The sequence below is a fragment of the Aedes albopictus genome, chromosome 1 (assembly GCF_035046485.1).
Source record: "Aedes albopictus strain Foshan chromosome 1, AalbF5, whole genome shotgun sequence".
Classification (NCBI taxonomy): Eukaryota; Metazoa; Arthropoda; class Insecta; order Diptera; family Culicidae; genus Aedes; species Aedes albopictus.
Genome location: NC_085136.1, coordinates 92,747,171 through 92,763,936, shown reverse-complemented (window position 1 = coordinate 92,763,936; position 16,766 = coordinate 92,747,171). Strand labels below are relative to the sequence as shown.

Here is a 16,766-nt window from a genome sequence, read left to right as displayed (position 1 = left end):
CTTTTCTTATGAAACCATCCCAGTTTTGAATTGGAGTCCCAATATCCATTGCCTCAGTTTTCCTCATATTGAGTTTCGCTCCTGCTGCAACACCAAAACGCTCAAAGCAATCCAGAATACGTTGAATTTTCGATGGACAGCGAATGATGATTGTAATATCGTCTGCATATGCTATGACACATTCTCCTGGTCCATCACATATTTCCACTAAAGCGTCTATGAGAGGCTGGAGATAAAGCACAAACAGCAACATGCTAAGTGGATCGCCTTGCCTGACTGATCTTTTGATTGGGAAGCTTTCACTCGTACGTCCATTTATTATTAGTTGCGATTTGGTTTGGGCTGATAGGTCAGTCAGAAGATTTACAAAACGGTTGTTGAATCCCATCATACGGATAGTTGACAGCAAAAACGCACGGCTGACCCTATCAAAAGCGTTGCTAAGGTCACATGCGATGATAATTCCACTGGTACCCTCTTGCTTTGATAGTGCAATATGGTCCCTAATGGTACACGTCGCTTCAAATATTGTACGGTCTCCGTTACTACATTTCTGGTGCGAAGAGAGTACGGTTGTGGCAATCTGCTCAAGACGATGTTTCATCACTCTACTGAATATTTTATAATCTACATTCAGAAGTGTGATAGGCCTCAAAGAATTTAAGCTGCTGTCTCCTCCACGCTTGCGTACCAGCACAATTACCCCGTCCTGCAAATCATGTCTGATGACTCCGCTTTTTATTTCGTTTAGCACCATGACAAATTCACGTTTGATTATTTCCCACGCTTCGATGTAGAACTCTCTTGTAAGACCATCTTTGCCGGGCGATTTGTTGGCTGCAGACCTCTTTATGACGGAAAAAATTTCATTTTCCTCAAAATCATCCATGATATGATCATTTGCATCGTTGTTGGCGTGTAGGATTCTTCGTGGATGAAACAGGTCGTCTTCTTCGATAGCCTCTTCGTCGAAAAGGTTTCGGAAATGCTCTAGAACGCATTGACTGATCTCCGCGCTGCCTGTGATTCGCTGCTGATTTACTTCCAGAGTAGTAATATTCGTTTCCCGCCGTCTGTTTTCTTGATCCGCAATTTGAAATACTGACACTTCTTCGCCTCTCAGAAAAGAAAGATTAGAGCTTCTCCGAGATTCATTGAAATGTTTCTGTTTTTGCAGCATAATAGCTTTTATTTTGTTGATTTCGGCTGTGCAGTCCCGTTCCCTATGCTGTTCGAACGCACGGTTCAAACAGGAGTAATAGAATCCCATGGTATTGTTGAACGTTTGTACTGCAATCGAGTTTTTCCAGCGAAAGAACGACCCCAGTTTTGGTTTAGCATAGGATGCCCACCAGTCAGTCCACGTAGCAAAATTCCTCTTTTGGCGCGTCCAATAGTTCCACTTTGCTCTTAGTTCATTCATATTTTCAACCGTCATTAACTTGTTGTTTAATTTCCAGAATGGACGACCCACGGTGTCTGTTTGCAATGGAAGAACCATATGAACCACAACAGCCTTATGGTCACTAAAGCAGTTTGGTTGAAGTCTACAGAAACGCGTATTCGGGAGGCACGTTGGTGTAACGTATATTCTATCTATTCTGGACATTGACCTTCCGCGCACAAAAGTGTAGTCAATCTGTTGGCGGTTGAAATGCTTCCAGACATCTTTCAGGTTCAAACTGTCACATAATCTTTTCAGCATTTGGCTCATGTTAGAAACACCCGTTGCATCAGTTGAATTGATGACTGAATTGAAGTCGCCCAGCATAATGGTATGTGCCGAATAACTTTGCAAATATTGTGAAACAGTTTGGTTGAAAAAATCTTCCCGTGCGGCCCTATTGTTTGATCCCGATGGTGCATATATATTCAAGACTTTGATCAGATTCTCTTGGTTTCCCAGCTCGATGCATATGACCCTTGAATCCAAACTACGCTGTGTTCGCCTAACCTCTATACCATTTCGAACTCCTATTGCTGTACCACGCTGTGTTTCATTGATATTCGTTATCATGTAGTAGCCTGGGATACTAATACTAGCATCAACTACTTCTTGCATTGCTATTATATCCAAATCTAATGAGTAGACGAAAGCCCTGAACGCATTTATTTTCGTTGTGTTGCTTATACCGTTTAGGTTGATGGTTGCGAAGGTGTAGGAAAAGTGTTGTATATTATTAACCCCTTCCATGAGCGAGTGTGCTTACTTGCCGTCGTGTCTGGTCCTCGATGATCGTCGGGTTCTCGTGATGTCAGGAGTCTCTTCAACCTCGTCTTCCGAAATCTCCATCGTGATTTTATTCGCTGCTCTTGTGAGAGAATTGGATCTGCTGTTCGTTGGTGTAACTCGCGATCGGTCACTCACCACGTTGCTCGTCGCTGCCCTGGATGTTTGATTTGCACTTTGTTCAGTCGTTGATTCGGTGTCCATGGTCGTAGTTTTAACTGCTTTCTCCCGCGACTCCACTACAAGGGGTGAGGCTGGTCGTTTGAAATGCTGTTGTGATTGCTGCTGTGTTGTGTTTTGTTGTTGGACCGAAGTACTTGGCTGCTGTGGCACTGTTCCATCCGCTACGACTTCTGCTTGTTTTGGTGTTGGACCTGCAAGCACGCTTGAGTACAGTGACGAAGTTTTGTTCTGGGTGGACAACTTTGCACGGTTTTCCGAGCAACTGGCACCAAAATGAACCTCCTGATTACAGTGTTTGCAGGTTTGAATTTGGTTCGTGTAAGTGCAGTGGCTACTGTATCCCTTGATATTGACGAACGATGGAATCGGACTCGTCATACGGATGCGTGCAATACGTACTCCACTTGGTGTTTGTGAGAAGAGCTGGGACCGGCACATTTCATGTTTGATGCTGATGACCTCCCCGTAGTTGGAGAGATATTCCACGATCCACTCTTCAGGCATTTTTGGAGGCAGATGGTGTAGTATCACATCGGTGCCTCCATCTTCGACGAACAGCCTCATGCGGTGAGTAGCTCCATTGTTGTTTAATGAGAATTTGTTGTCGAATTCATCCACCACCCTTTGGACTGCCTCTTGCGTCCGCAATTCCACATACACCTTGCCTTCGATCCTATCGATTTGTATAGCAGCAACCTCCACTGGTGTTAGTTTCAGATTTTTTGCGATGAAGCTGAAGATGCTTTCATCTTTTAGCTTGCGAATTCCGCGAATGTCGATGAAGAAATTTTGATTCCTCAGCGAATCCATTACCGCGATCGGGGGTTTGATACAATGACCAAACTTTATACCCCAGAAAACTTTCGATACCGTAGAGACTTTTCGATTGAAAATAGCGATCGCGTCGAAATGAGTCTATACAGCTTGAATGCTCAGCGCTAACTGTGGTTAATTGAAATATAATCAATTAAATTATTAATAAATATTATATGAACACAAGTATATGCATTTACTGCAATGTTATTAAACTAGTATATAAAAATCGTTAAATATTCTCAAATTCTTTGTTATTATGGAAACTCTCATTTAATTATCTAGATATTTAGCTTAAATATTTGGGTAGGCCACTTAAACACTACTATAGTATCATGTTGTAGTATATTTAATTGTTAATTAAATAATAGCTTAAATATTTAAAATATTATATTTTTTTTTGTCTTATTCTAGCATAGATTATTTTTTTTCTTAAAATTAATCTGTTACTTACAGTGTTAATTCTTAATATACACTATTATTATTTTACTACGCTTAATTAAATTAATTGCAATTATTGTATATTAACTTAAAAATAGCATCAATCATAATCTAAAGAATATTATATAATGTGCATAGGATTAAAAATAATGGTTAATGGTCTTCATGGAAAATATATTGAATTGATTGAAAAAAAAAAATATGTGAAACCGTATAGCTTGACCAACTTCTGTCAAAATAAAAGATATTTATGTATATATATGTTCACGTTTATATTTCTTTAATCAGTTAGATATAACTTAAAACTTACATATTTACATACAGTTGTATCTGTTCATTAATCATTATACTTTCGAAGTCTGTTATTATGAACTTTTTCTAGTCTTTTCCCGTTTTTAATGATAGTTGTTTGTTCGCTAGGAAAGCTGACCACTTCATAAGGTCCTCTCCATAATGATTGCAATTTTTGGCCGGTACCTGTAGGGTTGGCTTTCACAAGAACCATGTCACCCCACATTGGTTGCCATTCCTTTGATTGTTTATCATAAATCTCCTTGCGTTTCTGTTTCGATACGAGCAAATTATCACGTGCTTTATCGTGAAAGTACTTTAGGGTAGATTTTAGTTCGCCGGCGTAATCGGAATAGGTCAATTCCATATCTCTCATTCTGTAGATTGAGTTTGGAATTCTTGCGGCTCTGCCATACAACAATTCGAATGGCGTAAAGCCGGTAGACGAATTGAGTGTAGTGTTATATTGGAATGTAAAATGCGGAAGAAGTTGATCCCATGTTTGAGGATCTCCGCCAATGAATTGCCGTAAATATATTTTCAACTCTCTGTTAGATCTTTCTACAAGGTTTGCTTGTGGATGATAGGCAGTCGTTGTAATCTTTTTAATTTTCAAAATTTTACAAACATTTCTCATCAATTGGCTAACAAAGTTTGTGCCATTATCAGTTACAAGTTCTTTTGGTGCCCCAAATTTGCAAATAAAACTATTCACAAATGTTTTGGCAACTGTTTGACTTTCCTGGTTTTCCATTGCAGCTACTGTTAGATATCTAGTCAAATCATCTTGTATGACCAATCCATATTTATTGCCGCTATTCGATTCGGGTAATACGACGATATCCATAAAAATCTTTTCAAAAGGTTCTGTGGACGTGGTTGTGATCTTCATTGGAATTTTATTTGCAGCACTAATTTTGTTCTTTTGGCACGAGCAACATATCAGTCAAACATATAAAATAGCAGTCAACGGAAGGTAGAGGGTATTGGATATTCTTTGGTAGAACGAGACCATCACACACGAGAAGGTGCACATATGGAAAGCGAGTCAAAACAATATTCATTATTCAAAAAAATCATATCGTCAAAAGACGTTTATTGAAGCCAAATTATGTGCTTAAAGAGAATTAAGGAAGTTCTCAAACCATAGCGGAAATTTTCTGCACTGTAGGTCATTCGATCTATCATTTTTTTTGGAAAGCATTCTACGATTAAAAACCACGAACCTGTTTCACGAACGATTTTGAAACAAAAAGTTTTTTTTTTAACAAGAAAACAATATTTGCATCAGAAAATTCAATTTTCATGACCAACTGGGAGAAGTGAACGAGAGATGAGCGGGAAATACTCAGAAGAAGGCAACACCTGGAAAGTCGCGATGGATCAGCAGGAATGGAGTAACAGTAAAACTCATTTTTCGAGTAGAGCGGAAGTACATCTTACCCAACTGAGGAACGATTGCAGCATTGATATCGCGACGAAGGAAGTCCATACCTAACACCCAACGTAAGATATTCTATCTGACTGGACAAGTTTAAGTATGTGAACGTGATAAGCAGAACTGTGATGGAAACTTGAGGAACGAGAGGATGACCAATGAGGCGAAGGCGAAGGACAACATGCTCTCAAGCGTATCATACAACATGAATGGTAGAAGGGAAATTGTTTCAAAGTAAATTCCTAGTAAATTTGCAGAATTATTATTTCAGGAGTACATTGGTTACGATAAATTAATCAGGAAAATTGCGTCGAGGATAAAAAACTACCAACTTTGTTAAGAAGAATTGTCTCCAAAGATATACATATTTCATTTCATTTTATAACCAATATCATTTTATAAATTCATGAATAATAATAACCAACGCTAACCGTTTGTATCTTCAATTAAAGATATCAAACAGCTAATTAACGAAGGGGATATTGAACCAACCATAGACTAATTGATTAATTAATCATTCATTATTCATTAGTTATTTGCTTTCATTAACTGATCATTTGCATCATCATGAGCAAGACTCAAGCTAGGATGGTAGCTACCTACATACGGTACATTTAAATTATTGCATCATCATATGTGACATGCGCGAAAGCGAAATAAACAAATCATACGCGGTAGTTGGTCAGCGGGTGACCTAGTTTGCTTCAGCAGGTCTCTACCTGTTCTAGTTGGCATACGGTAAGCCAAAAAGAATGCATAACTACCGGAGTATAACATAATAAAACATGTGACTCATATAAGGAAGCATTCTAGCCGCTTCCAATTAGATACTAAGTAAGAGACGCGAGCTTTCTCTCTCGCGCTTTTTGAAGTACTAGAATGTTGGTACTTTAGTAAAGAGAGCGAGAGCGGAGAATGTGACGCTAGGCGCTTAAGTTAAGTTAAGTGGGGGGAGAAAAAAAATAACCAAAAAATTGTAATTATATATAAGGTTTAAAATTTGAATAAAATGATGAGTAGTAGTTTTAGCAGGGAAGGTTTTAGTCGTCTTCTTAGTCGGATGACAAATTCCCGGTGACCGCACGGTCAACGCGTGCACAGGTAGTCAAAGACGCGACTGCTCGAGGGTTAATGAAATTGCAAAAAACGTTGTACGCAACTCGGTGCAGAACTCGATTTTTACAGCACTCGTCGTAATTATCCAACTCGGCAAGCCTCGTTGGATAAATGTACGACTCGTGCTGTAAAAATCTCCATTCTGCATAAGTTCTGATGTTTGAACAGCGGATAGCATAGTAGCCTATAATACCTAGTAACACGGCGAACGCTACCAATGCATTACAAAAACAAGAATAAGACAGACCAAACATCAATGCGAATCAAAAAAAAAATAATTCCCCCACAAGACCCAATCCTAAGGTGTGAAGCTCCGTGCTGAGAGGATGAATGGCGGAGGGTCTCTGAACATAGAAGTCGCTAACGGAAAACTACATGGCACCAGGGCGAACCATGTAGTAAGCAGCCCTTGTCACATGATATAGGAGTAATGTGATCGACAGTTTGTATCCTATCAAACCAGACAAATATATGAATAACGTAAAAAACCTAACTAATCCCAATCCAAGACAGACCAAGGGTTACCCCAAAAGACAAATAGGAACTGCCGCACCAACGGTAGAACCAAAACGTAACAGAAGCCAAAGCGCAATAAACCCAGCCCAAAGGGCAGACCATATACCAACAACAAACACCAACAGCACAGACAATAAAAACCCACCCATGAAACAACATGTCAAGCATGAAACAATCTACCAATGGAACATATGCGGACTCCGAGGAAAGATACCGGAGCTCCACCTGATAACCAACGAATACAAACCCAAAGTAATAGCACTACAAGAAACAATGTTCAACAACAAAAAATACGTAGATAGACTTGACAAAAGAAAATATAAATGGTACATAATGACAGGCAAGAACCCATCCAAAAATGGTGTGGCCCTAGCCATAGACAAATCCATACCTCACAAACAAATCGACATAGAGTCTGAGTTACAGATAGTAGCATGCAGAACACTAGGAAAGAAGGCAACAACATATGCATCGATCTACATCCCCCCAAGGAAGATCAAACCCAAAGAACTCAAAAGAGAGCTATCCAAAGTAGTAAAACAACTACCGAAACCATTCATACTGATGGGCGACTTCAACGCACACAGCACGGAATGGGGAAGCTTCAAAACGGATAGATGGGGAACAGCAGTCCAAGATGTAATCAACGAGATGGACCTCTTCCTCATGAACGATGGAAGTAGCACTAAAATAAGCAAAAATGACACATGCCTTTCTGCAATAGACCTCACGATTACATCCCATAAGCTAGAAAAATTAAAGTGGGAAGTAGAGGATGATTGTAGAGGAAGCGACCATTTCCCAATAATAATCTCGGAAGGAAAACAACCGGATCAAAACGAATTTAAACCAAAATGGAACCACATACAAGCAGATTGGAAGACCTTCCAAAGCGTACTAATTGCAAACATCACACCGGATGTAGAATACACACTTGAACAATTAACAGAAAAGATAACAAACGCAGCAAATGCAAGCATACCCAAAACCACACCACCAAAGGACAAAAACGTACTCTGGTGGAACAAACAGGTAGCGGAGTGCATAAAGAAAAGTAAGACAGCATTACGTAAATACAAAAGATACTTTCCCAATGATCAAACCAAGATGAAGCTGCTACGGCAACTCTACAAGGCCAAAAGAAAAGCAAAAAAGGCAATAAGGCAAGCAAAAGCAGATAGCTGGTAACAATTTCTCAACTCAATAAACAGCGAACAAACAGAAACCAGAGACCTCTGGTACAAAATAAACGCGCTGAGTGGTAAACAGAAGCGACAGAAAATAACAATATTTGACGGAACTAGCACAACGGAAGAACCAAAGGAGATAGCAGAAAAACTAGCTGACTACTTCTATGATCAATCTGCTACAAAGCAATATAGCAGAGAGTTCAAAAAGACAAAGAGAGATAAAGAAAGAAAGAAAATCAAATTCAAACATAACAGTAACAAACAATACAACAAAAACTTCACACTGCAAGAGCTCGAAATAGCACTGGAAAAAGCTGAAGGCAAAGCCACCGGGATCGATGAAATCAGCTATGAAATGCTAAGACACCTACCAATAGAAGCCAAAACAGCACTACTTCAAACATACAACCACATATGGAACAATGGAAGCATACCAAAACAATGGAAGACGGGACTCGTAGTCCCAATCCCCAAGGAAAACGACAACCCACACGATATCAAAAATTACAGACCCATAACGCTATTGAGCTGCGTAGGCAAAATCCTCGAAAGAATGATCAATACAAGACTCATAACGGTACTAGAAGAAAAACAAAGACTCAACCCCAAGCAATTCGCCTTCAGACCGGGGAAAAGTACAGATGAGTACTTCACCGAACTTGAAGGCATAATCAGACCAGCAATTGAAAAGGGCAAACACGTCGAATGCGCCCTACTAGACCTATCAAAGGCATACGATAGAGCCTGGAGAAGGACAATACTCAACCAGCTCCAAAAATGGGAAATAGAAGGAAACATGATAAGATACATACAGGATTTCTTATCGGACCGAACCTTCCAAGTAGAGCTGGGCGCGACAAGATCGGAACCCAGAACCCAAGAAAACGGAATACCCCAAGGAGCAGTGATATCGGTCACACTGTTCCTTGTAGCAATGAACTCAATAATAATCACTCACAATAAAAGTAAAAAGAACATACAAGTTCTAGTCTATGCAGATGATATACTCATCATAGTCATAGGTGAAGTAAAAGCAAAATTAAGAACCATGCTACAAAAGGTAGTAAAAAGAGTAAACCAGTGGGCCAAAAACAGAGGCTTTACGATAGCACCACATAAATCAAAAATCCTGCATATATGCAATAAAACGAAACACAGCACCAACATCAAAGAAATACAAATAGACGGACAAAGGGTACCACAAGTAAAAAGCGCGAGAATCCTTGGGATCACCATCGATTGCAGATTCAACTTCAAACAACACATGAAGGACATGAAAAAGAATATAGCAAACAGATGCAATATGATTAAAGCAATAGGGGGAAGATACAAAGGAGCAAACCGTACCACTATGCTCAATATCTTCAACGCCATAGTCCTATCAAAGATGCTGTATGGAGCCCACCTAGACTCATCAAGTACAGAAGATATGTGGGACATAATAGCACCGCAATTCAACCAAACGATAAGAACAATAACCGGAGCCCTAAGAACAAGCCCGGTAGAATCCATACTGGCGGAAGCCGGGGTGCTACCCCTTAACACACAAATAAAACTGAACATCATAGTCAAAGCAATCAAATGGATGGAACTCCACGATTATAACGAAAATTCCTAGTAGAGCGAGCCAACCGGTTCGCAGCCGAATTGACAGGCGAAAACCTACCAGAGATAGTAAAAAGAGAGACCCCACTAGGAAGAAAATGGTACGAACCAAAAGTCAAGATAGACTGGACCATAAAGAAAAGAGTCAAAGCAGGAGGACAACAAACCATAGCAAAACAGATATTCCTCAAAACACTAAACAAATATCCAAATCATAATGTAATCTATACCGATGGATCACTCAAAGAAGATGAAGTTGGCTGTGGAATAAGCCACAACAACACCGAAACCACAATCAAATTGAACAAGATGTGCACCATATACTCAGCAGAGAGTGAAGCACTACACATAGCCACAAAACATATAGCACTCGAAGATAAACCCAACCTTATCTTCACCGACTCCGCAAGTTGCCTTGATGCACTACACAAAGGAACATCCCACCACCCATGGATAGAGAAGATCCAAAGGGCAGTGGAAGAAAAAGATATAACAATATGCTGGGTCCCAGGCCACGCAGGTATAAAGGGAAACGAGCTAGCAGATAAAGCCGCACAAAAAGGCAGGGAAAATGGAACAAAATACGAAGCAGTACCAGCACAAGATGCAATCAACTGGTACAAGACAAGAACAGTATGGTCCCACGAATACCGTTGGCGAAGAAAATCAGATACCTTTCTCAGAAAGATCCAAATCAACCACACTACCGTGGAAAGACAGAAAAAACGTAAAAGACCAAAGAACACTCACAAGACTAAGAATAGGCCACACATGACTATCACATGGATACCTCCTACACAAGGAAGACCAACCAAGATACTATATACTAACAGCAGACCACATAATAAGGAACTGCGCAGGATACGACGAAACAAGAACAAAATACAACATAACTGGACTAGAGATATATAATAACACAGAAACGAACGAAAGAAACCTCCTTGAAATCCTCAAGGAGACGGAACTACTAAACAAAATATAAACCAAACACCCGAACACCAAAAGTATACACACAACCAAAGACAAGGGTTTTTTAGAGCACATACCAAGGCTATACCCAAGCCAAACACGGATAGTGCGAGTTTTTCCCCTATAGGACGACAGGGAAGACCAAACAAACAACAGCATATGTGCCACAAAACGATACTCAGAATATAACAAGGGTTTTTCACTCTCTCAAGCCGCCCCTCGAAAGCCTTGCAAGGGGTTTGGAGGCAAAACACACTCCAAGGTGTGGGCGGTACGTGAACAACGGCAGCTAGCTAAATAAGCAAGGGACATTCATCCATAATCGGCATACCGATCAAATGAAAGTATTTAAGAATTGTGAACAACATACGGCAGTGGTCTCCGACCACCGGGGTGATAACCGAACTGAGACTTTGGAAAACCTCGTTAATCTCTTACCAACTCCAACTCCAACAACTCATTCTGCACCTTGTTGCGTAAACTACTATTACCTTTGTTTTCGTCTATAAGTTTGCCGAACAGAGTAGGGGTCGCACACGCATACCGAAGACGTGAAGGAGCTGTGAAAACTACTCTCCACAAGGTGAATGTAAATTACACTCACCTCGTGGAGAGTCGCTTTCATAGTCCTGTCACGATTTTGGTATGCGTGTGCAACCTCTACTGTATTCGGCAATTTTGTAGACAAAATCCCAAGGAAAAAGTCCGTCATACACCGTTCCTTTGTAGCAGTGCTGAGAAAACACCAAGTGAGTGTAACTCTTTGCAAGTGAGTGTTCCCATCCCTGCTTGGAACACTCCCGAAAGGCCCCTGAAAACCCTTCAAGCCTTCTGGAACGCCCTTAAAGCCCCATGAGACGTCCTAGTGCACTGTTAAAACCTACTACGACCCGTAGAAAACCACTAGAACGCCTCTAAATCCTCAGAAAATTTCTTAAAACCGCCAGGAACACCCTTGAATACCCCTGTAATCCCCTGAAACGCCCCTATAACTATTTCAAACCCTATATAAAGTGTCTGGAATTACCCTGAAGCTCCCTAAACTCTCTTAGAGCGCTTCTGCAACCCCCTGAGACCTCTGGAAGATCCCGAGAAGCAACAAAAACCACTCCAAACTGCTTGAAATCACCTAAAACTAGTTCTGAACGCCCCTGTAAACCCTCTGGAACTCCTCGAAGCCTTATGGAACGTTTACAACACCTCCTGAGATTCTCTTTTTGTCCCATGTCGACCCCGAACGAGGTATTCTACAGGATTATTTAAAAGATTCCTCCTAAAATTCCTTCATTTAGAGATGTTTTAGGTAGTTTCTTCAGAGATTCATCCAAGAGGATTCATTGATGCCTCTTGAAGTCTCATCATGGATATTTTTTTCAGAAAATTTCTCATTTATTCCGACAGGAGTACATTCAGATATTCTTTCAGGAGGATTCGGGGATGCTTCCTGTAGAGCCATCAGTAGTTTATCCAGAGATTAGTCTAGGAGCTCCTTCAGGGATTCCTTCCCAAGCTCATTCAGGAATTCCTAAAAGAATTCCGTCAGGAATCAGGAGTTTCTGCAGTGATTCCTCCAAGATTTCCTTCAGAGATCTCTCTAGGAGTTCCCTCAGGGATTCCTCTAGGAATTCTACTCTCCCACAGTGCCGTCTGAGATCCCTCTCGGTATTTCACCACCAGAGTAACATTAAAGTCCTGTAGGTTCCAACAGGTTACACTTTCAAAAAGCCAAAATAAATCATTTTGGTCTTACGGCAGTTCTCAAAACCTCTTGAAAGAAAATAATGCATCAAATGGTTGCTTGAGCAAGGTTTCCTCCTAAAATTTCTTCTGGAATTCCTCTGCCAAGAGTTCTTTCGAGGATTCTTGCTGTATAGTAGATCTTTCAGGAATTACTCCAGAAGTTCTTTGGGGATCTTCTCAGTTGTAGTTCCAAAATGATTAAGGGATGCCTCCAGGTGTTTCATTAGGGATTCCTTCAGAAGTTCCCTCAGCTATTTCAACAGGAGTTCCGTCAGGTATTTCTCAAGAAGGTCCTTTATAGTTTTCTTCAGGAGAATTCAGGGAGGCCTACAGCAGATCCATCAGAAATTTATCCCTAAGGAGATCCCTTAGGCTTTAGTCTACGAGTTCCTCCAGGGATTCCTTCGGAGGTTCCTACCGAAATTCCTACAGAAGTTTGAAAGATTAGTGTTCATTTTTCTTCAGAGATTCCTCCTGGAATTCTTTCAGGGATTCCTTCAAGAACTCTCCACGGTATTTTCCAGAGTTTTCTAAAGGAGGATTTAATGATTGCTCTAGGAGAACTCAGATATTACCCATAGGTTTCTGGAGAGATTTCTACAGAAGTTTCTTTAGGCATTCTTCCGAGAATTCTTTCGTGAATCTCTCTTGGGGTTCTTTCTGTGTTTTTTTCGGAGGATTCAGGGATGCCTGCAGGAGTTCTTTCAGGGATTCTTCTATGTGTTCCTTCAAACATATCTTAAGGACTATAATGAGGCATATTTCCAAGATTTCTCATGGAGTTCCAAGAATAATTCATGGATTTGTTTCAGGGAATCCTCCAGCATTTTCTTCTGGAACTCCTCCAGGAACTTTTTCGAAAATTCCTCCTGAAAATTCTTTAAGGATCCCTTAAGGAATTTCTTCGCTCATTCCTCCTGGAATTCCTTATGAAATTCCTCCTGGAAATCCTTTGGAAACTTCTTCAAGAGTTCCTTCGAGAATTTCCTCCAGAAATTCTTTCGGGAATGCCATCAAGAATTCCTTCGAGGATTTTTTCCTGGAATTCCTTTAAAGGTCCTTCGAGGAAAAATCAATTTCGAATCGTCAAATGTATGTGTGTATGTGTGTATGTCTGTGTACAAATAAAGTCACTCACTTTCAAGGCACATCCCATTGGCCGATTTTTCGGATCTTGGTACGAATCGAACTTGAATTTTATCACATTATTTTCTATCAAAAATGATCCGGATCGGTCAAGGCGTTCCGGAGTTATGGTCATTTCAGTGATCCGGACCAGCATCGGTAGAACTGGCCGTGTATAAAACTGAACCAAGCCCCATCGAACTGCGCCGATTCTTGTAACCTTTAGCGTGGTTGACGAATTTTGTGCCGAAATCAACACTGGAAACCAGAAATTCCAAGACGTCGGCCCAAAATTCAAGATGGCCACACCTATTATTCAAAATGACGGCTCAAAATTCAAGATGCCGGCTATTTAATAGAGTTTTAGGCTTTAAAACCATGCAATATGGGTATATTTGGTATTAGGAAGATGTTCGGAGTCCAACAATAGTGACTAGAATATCCAAGATGGTGGTTTTAAATCTAAGACGGCGATCCAAAATCCATTATGGCGGCTCCAAATTCAAGATGGCGTGCGTTTAATGGAGTTTTAGGCTCTAAAACCATGCAATATGGGTATATTTGGTATGGGGAAGATGTACGGTATCCAAAAATGGCGACCAGAATATCCAAGATGGCAGTAAAAAATCCAAGATGGCGATCTAAAATCCAAGACGGCGGCACGTGATTCAAGATGGTAATTGTTTTTTGGAGTTTTAGGCTCTGAAACCATGCAATACGGGTATATTTGGTATGGTGAAAATGTCTGGAGTCCAAAAATTGCGACCAGATATCCAAGATGGCGGTCTGAAATCCAAGATGGCAATCTGAAATCCAAGATGGCGGTTCAAAATTCAAGATAACTGCTGTTTAATGGAGTTTGCAGCTCTTAAATCATGCAATATGGGTATATTTGGTATGGGGAAGATACCCGGAGTGTGGTGGTCTAAAATTCAAGATGGCGATTTGAGTTTTCGAAGGCATGAAAAATGCGCCATCACTCTTAGGTGGATTAATAAGGGTTGTTTTTTTTTCATCAAATAGTTCGCAAACTACATACATTTCCTTTCTCTTACCAACAGGGCTTCGAACGATCACGGGCCTTCCTCTTCCTGACCGAAATCAAGAAGAAGTTCATCCAAACCTATGGCCTGACGGTGGCGACTGCGATCGCGTTCGCCATGAACAGCGAGTTCTCCCGGACGTTGGCCCAGGACATGAAACACTACAGCGAATCTCGGGATGTGGACGCCATCAGCCAGGTGCACGGCCAAATCGACGAACTGAAGGACATCATGGTGAAGAACATCGAGAACATCACGAACCGGGGCGAACGGCTGGAACTGCTCGTCAATCAGACGGAGAATTTGCGAAATAATGTGAGTTTTGCATCTGGGAAGTATTCAATAAAAATTATAACATCAAGTTTTTGTTTTCACAGTCAGTAACATTCCGGCAGACGTCGCGCAACCTAGCTCGGACCATGTTCTGGCGATCGGTTCGAATGTACTGCCTGATTGCGGCGATCCTTCTGTTTGTGATCTACATCGTCATCAGCATGTCCTGCGGAGGTCTCCTGTGGTCCAGTTGCATACACAGCGGTAAGAATGCGGCACCCGTGACGGTGGTACCTCCAACGTCGCCACCGGGCTTGGATGGCGCTTAGATGGACGTCGGCACCGATGCGACGACGACTGTGGGAGGAATGAATGCGATAAGCATGTGAGTCAGTCCCCCGAAGGACGAAAATTCTTCTTCATGCGATAAAATTGGAAAAGACTTGAACATATTGGTGGGACGGCAGTTACGGCCGGTGGGAGGGTTTTCTAGCAAACTTTAGACCAGAAACGAAATATAAATCAAAATCCATTTTTTTTTTTAAGTTCAGCAGTGAGTGCAGATCTATACCTTAATTTTATCTACTCGGAGTTGGAAGTATACTGAACGCTCTGCGTTCCCGCTACACATAGACAGGACTCGAACCAGTTTCCGATTATCTATCCAAGCCTTGTTTCTCGTGATTACATTTAATCTCTAGCTTAATACCAATACCTAGTAATACAAATCGTTAAACTTTAAAAACGTCTTCACAGTTAACTCATTCTATAGAAAAGAAATCCATGCACGGATGGGAGGCGTCTGAAAACAAGTGGAAATTAGCAGGATCGTTGTGCTGAGTGCTCTATCCAAATAGAAAGAAGAGGCTTTTCTCTAGTGGCAAAAGATAACATTCTTCATTCCATGTAGCGAAGAAAAAACGGAAAGAAGATGGAGCAAAACGATGTAGTTGAGTGGGGCCACTTGAGACGCGACATCAAGAGTATTACATTCTTCTGTGTTTGACTGCGCTGTTGTACATAAACGGGTGGGAACTGTAACGAATATGATGCTAGTTGGAGCTGTAAACGACTGAGAAGAATTTGCATCTTTAATACTGTGGCGTTAAAGGGAGAGTGATAAGTTCTCTTCCTAATGGATATCTGATTCTGGGTAAACTTGCACCAATAGGATAAGCAGGGCGATCAAATTGATTACGAGTTGGGGTCGATGATGGGAATGTTAGATTTCAAAATAGGTCGCGTGCTAAAACTTGGTTACTTTTCAGAACATGATTTCTAATAGCAACCACATACTGAGGTGTCAAGCCATTCGGCCGAAAGTAATAAGGCTTCAGGGAGTAATCCAGAAGTTCTTTCGAAGATACCTACAGGATTGTTCAGAGATTCCTCCTAAAATTCTTTCAATCACCCCTCTAATTTTCAAATCAAAGATTTCTCTAGAAGGTCCTGCAGAGATGTCTCCAGTAGTTCCTTAAGAGATTCATCAGGAGGATTCAGGGATGCCTGAAGGAGTTTTATCATGGATTTTCTTTCTGAAGATCTCTCAGGAGTCCGACGTGAGTTCCTTCAGAAATTATTTCAGGAGGATTTAGGGATGCCGCCTTGAATCCATCAATGATTCAAATTCTTCAAGATCCTTCAGGGCTTCTTATAGGAGTTTATTCAGAGATAAGTCTAGGAGTTACTCCAGGAATTTCATCTGAAGTTCTTTAACAGAAATACCTCAAGGAATTATTCCAGGAGTTTCTCAAAAGATTCCTCGAGAAGATCTTCAGGAATTCCTTTTGGAT

The 16,766-nt window shown here is 40.8% G+C and overlaps 1 protein-coding gene across 2 annotated transcripts in view; it reads left to right on the top strand.

The window, feature by feature from the left end:
- The window catches only part of LOC109402081 (vesicle-associated membrane protein 7), a 44,038-nt gene extending 28,320 nt beyond the window's left edge, over nucleotides 1-15,718 (top strand). For both annotated transcript variants that reach the window (XM_019674693.3, XM_019702909.3), the window contains exons 3-4: nucleotides 14,719-15,015; nucleotides 15,078-15,718. In XM_019674693.3, coding sequence (XP_019530238.2) covers nucleotides 14,719-15,015; nucleotides 15,078-15,302 — 522 coding nt within the window. In that variant the 3' untranslated portion in view covers nucleotides 15,303-15,718. The remainder of the gene's footprint in view (nucleotides 1-14,718; nucleotides 15,016-15,077) is intronic.
- The last annotated feature ends 1,048 nt before the right edge of the window (nucleotides 15,719-16,766 follow it).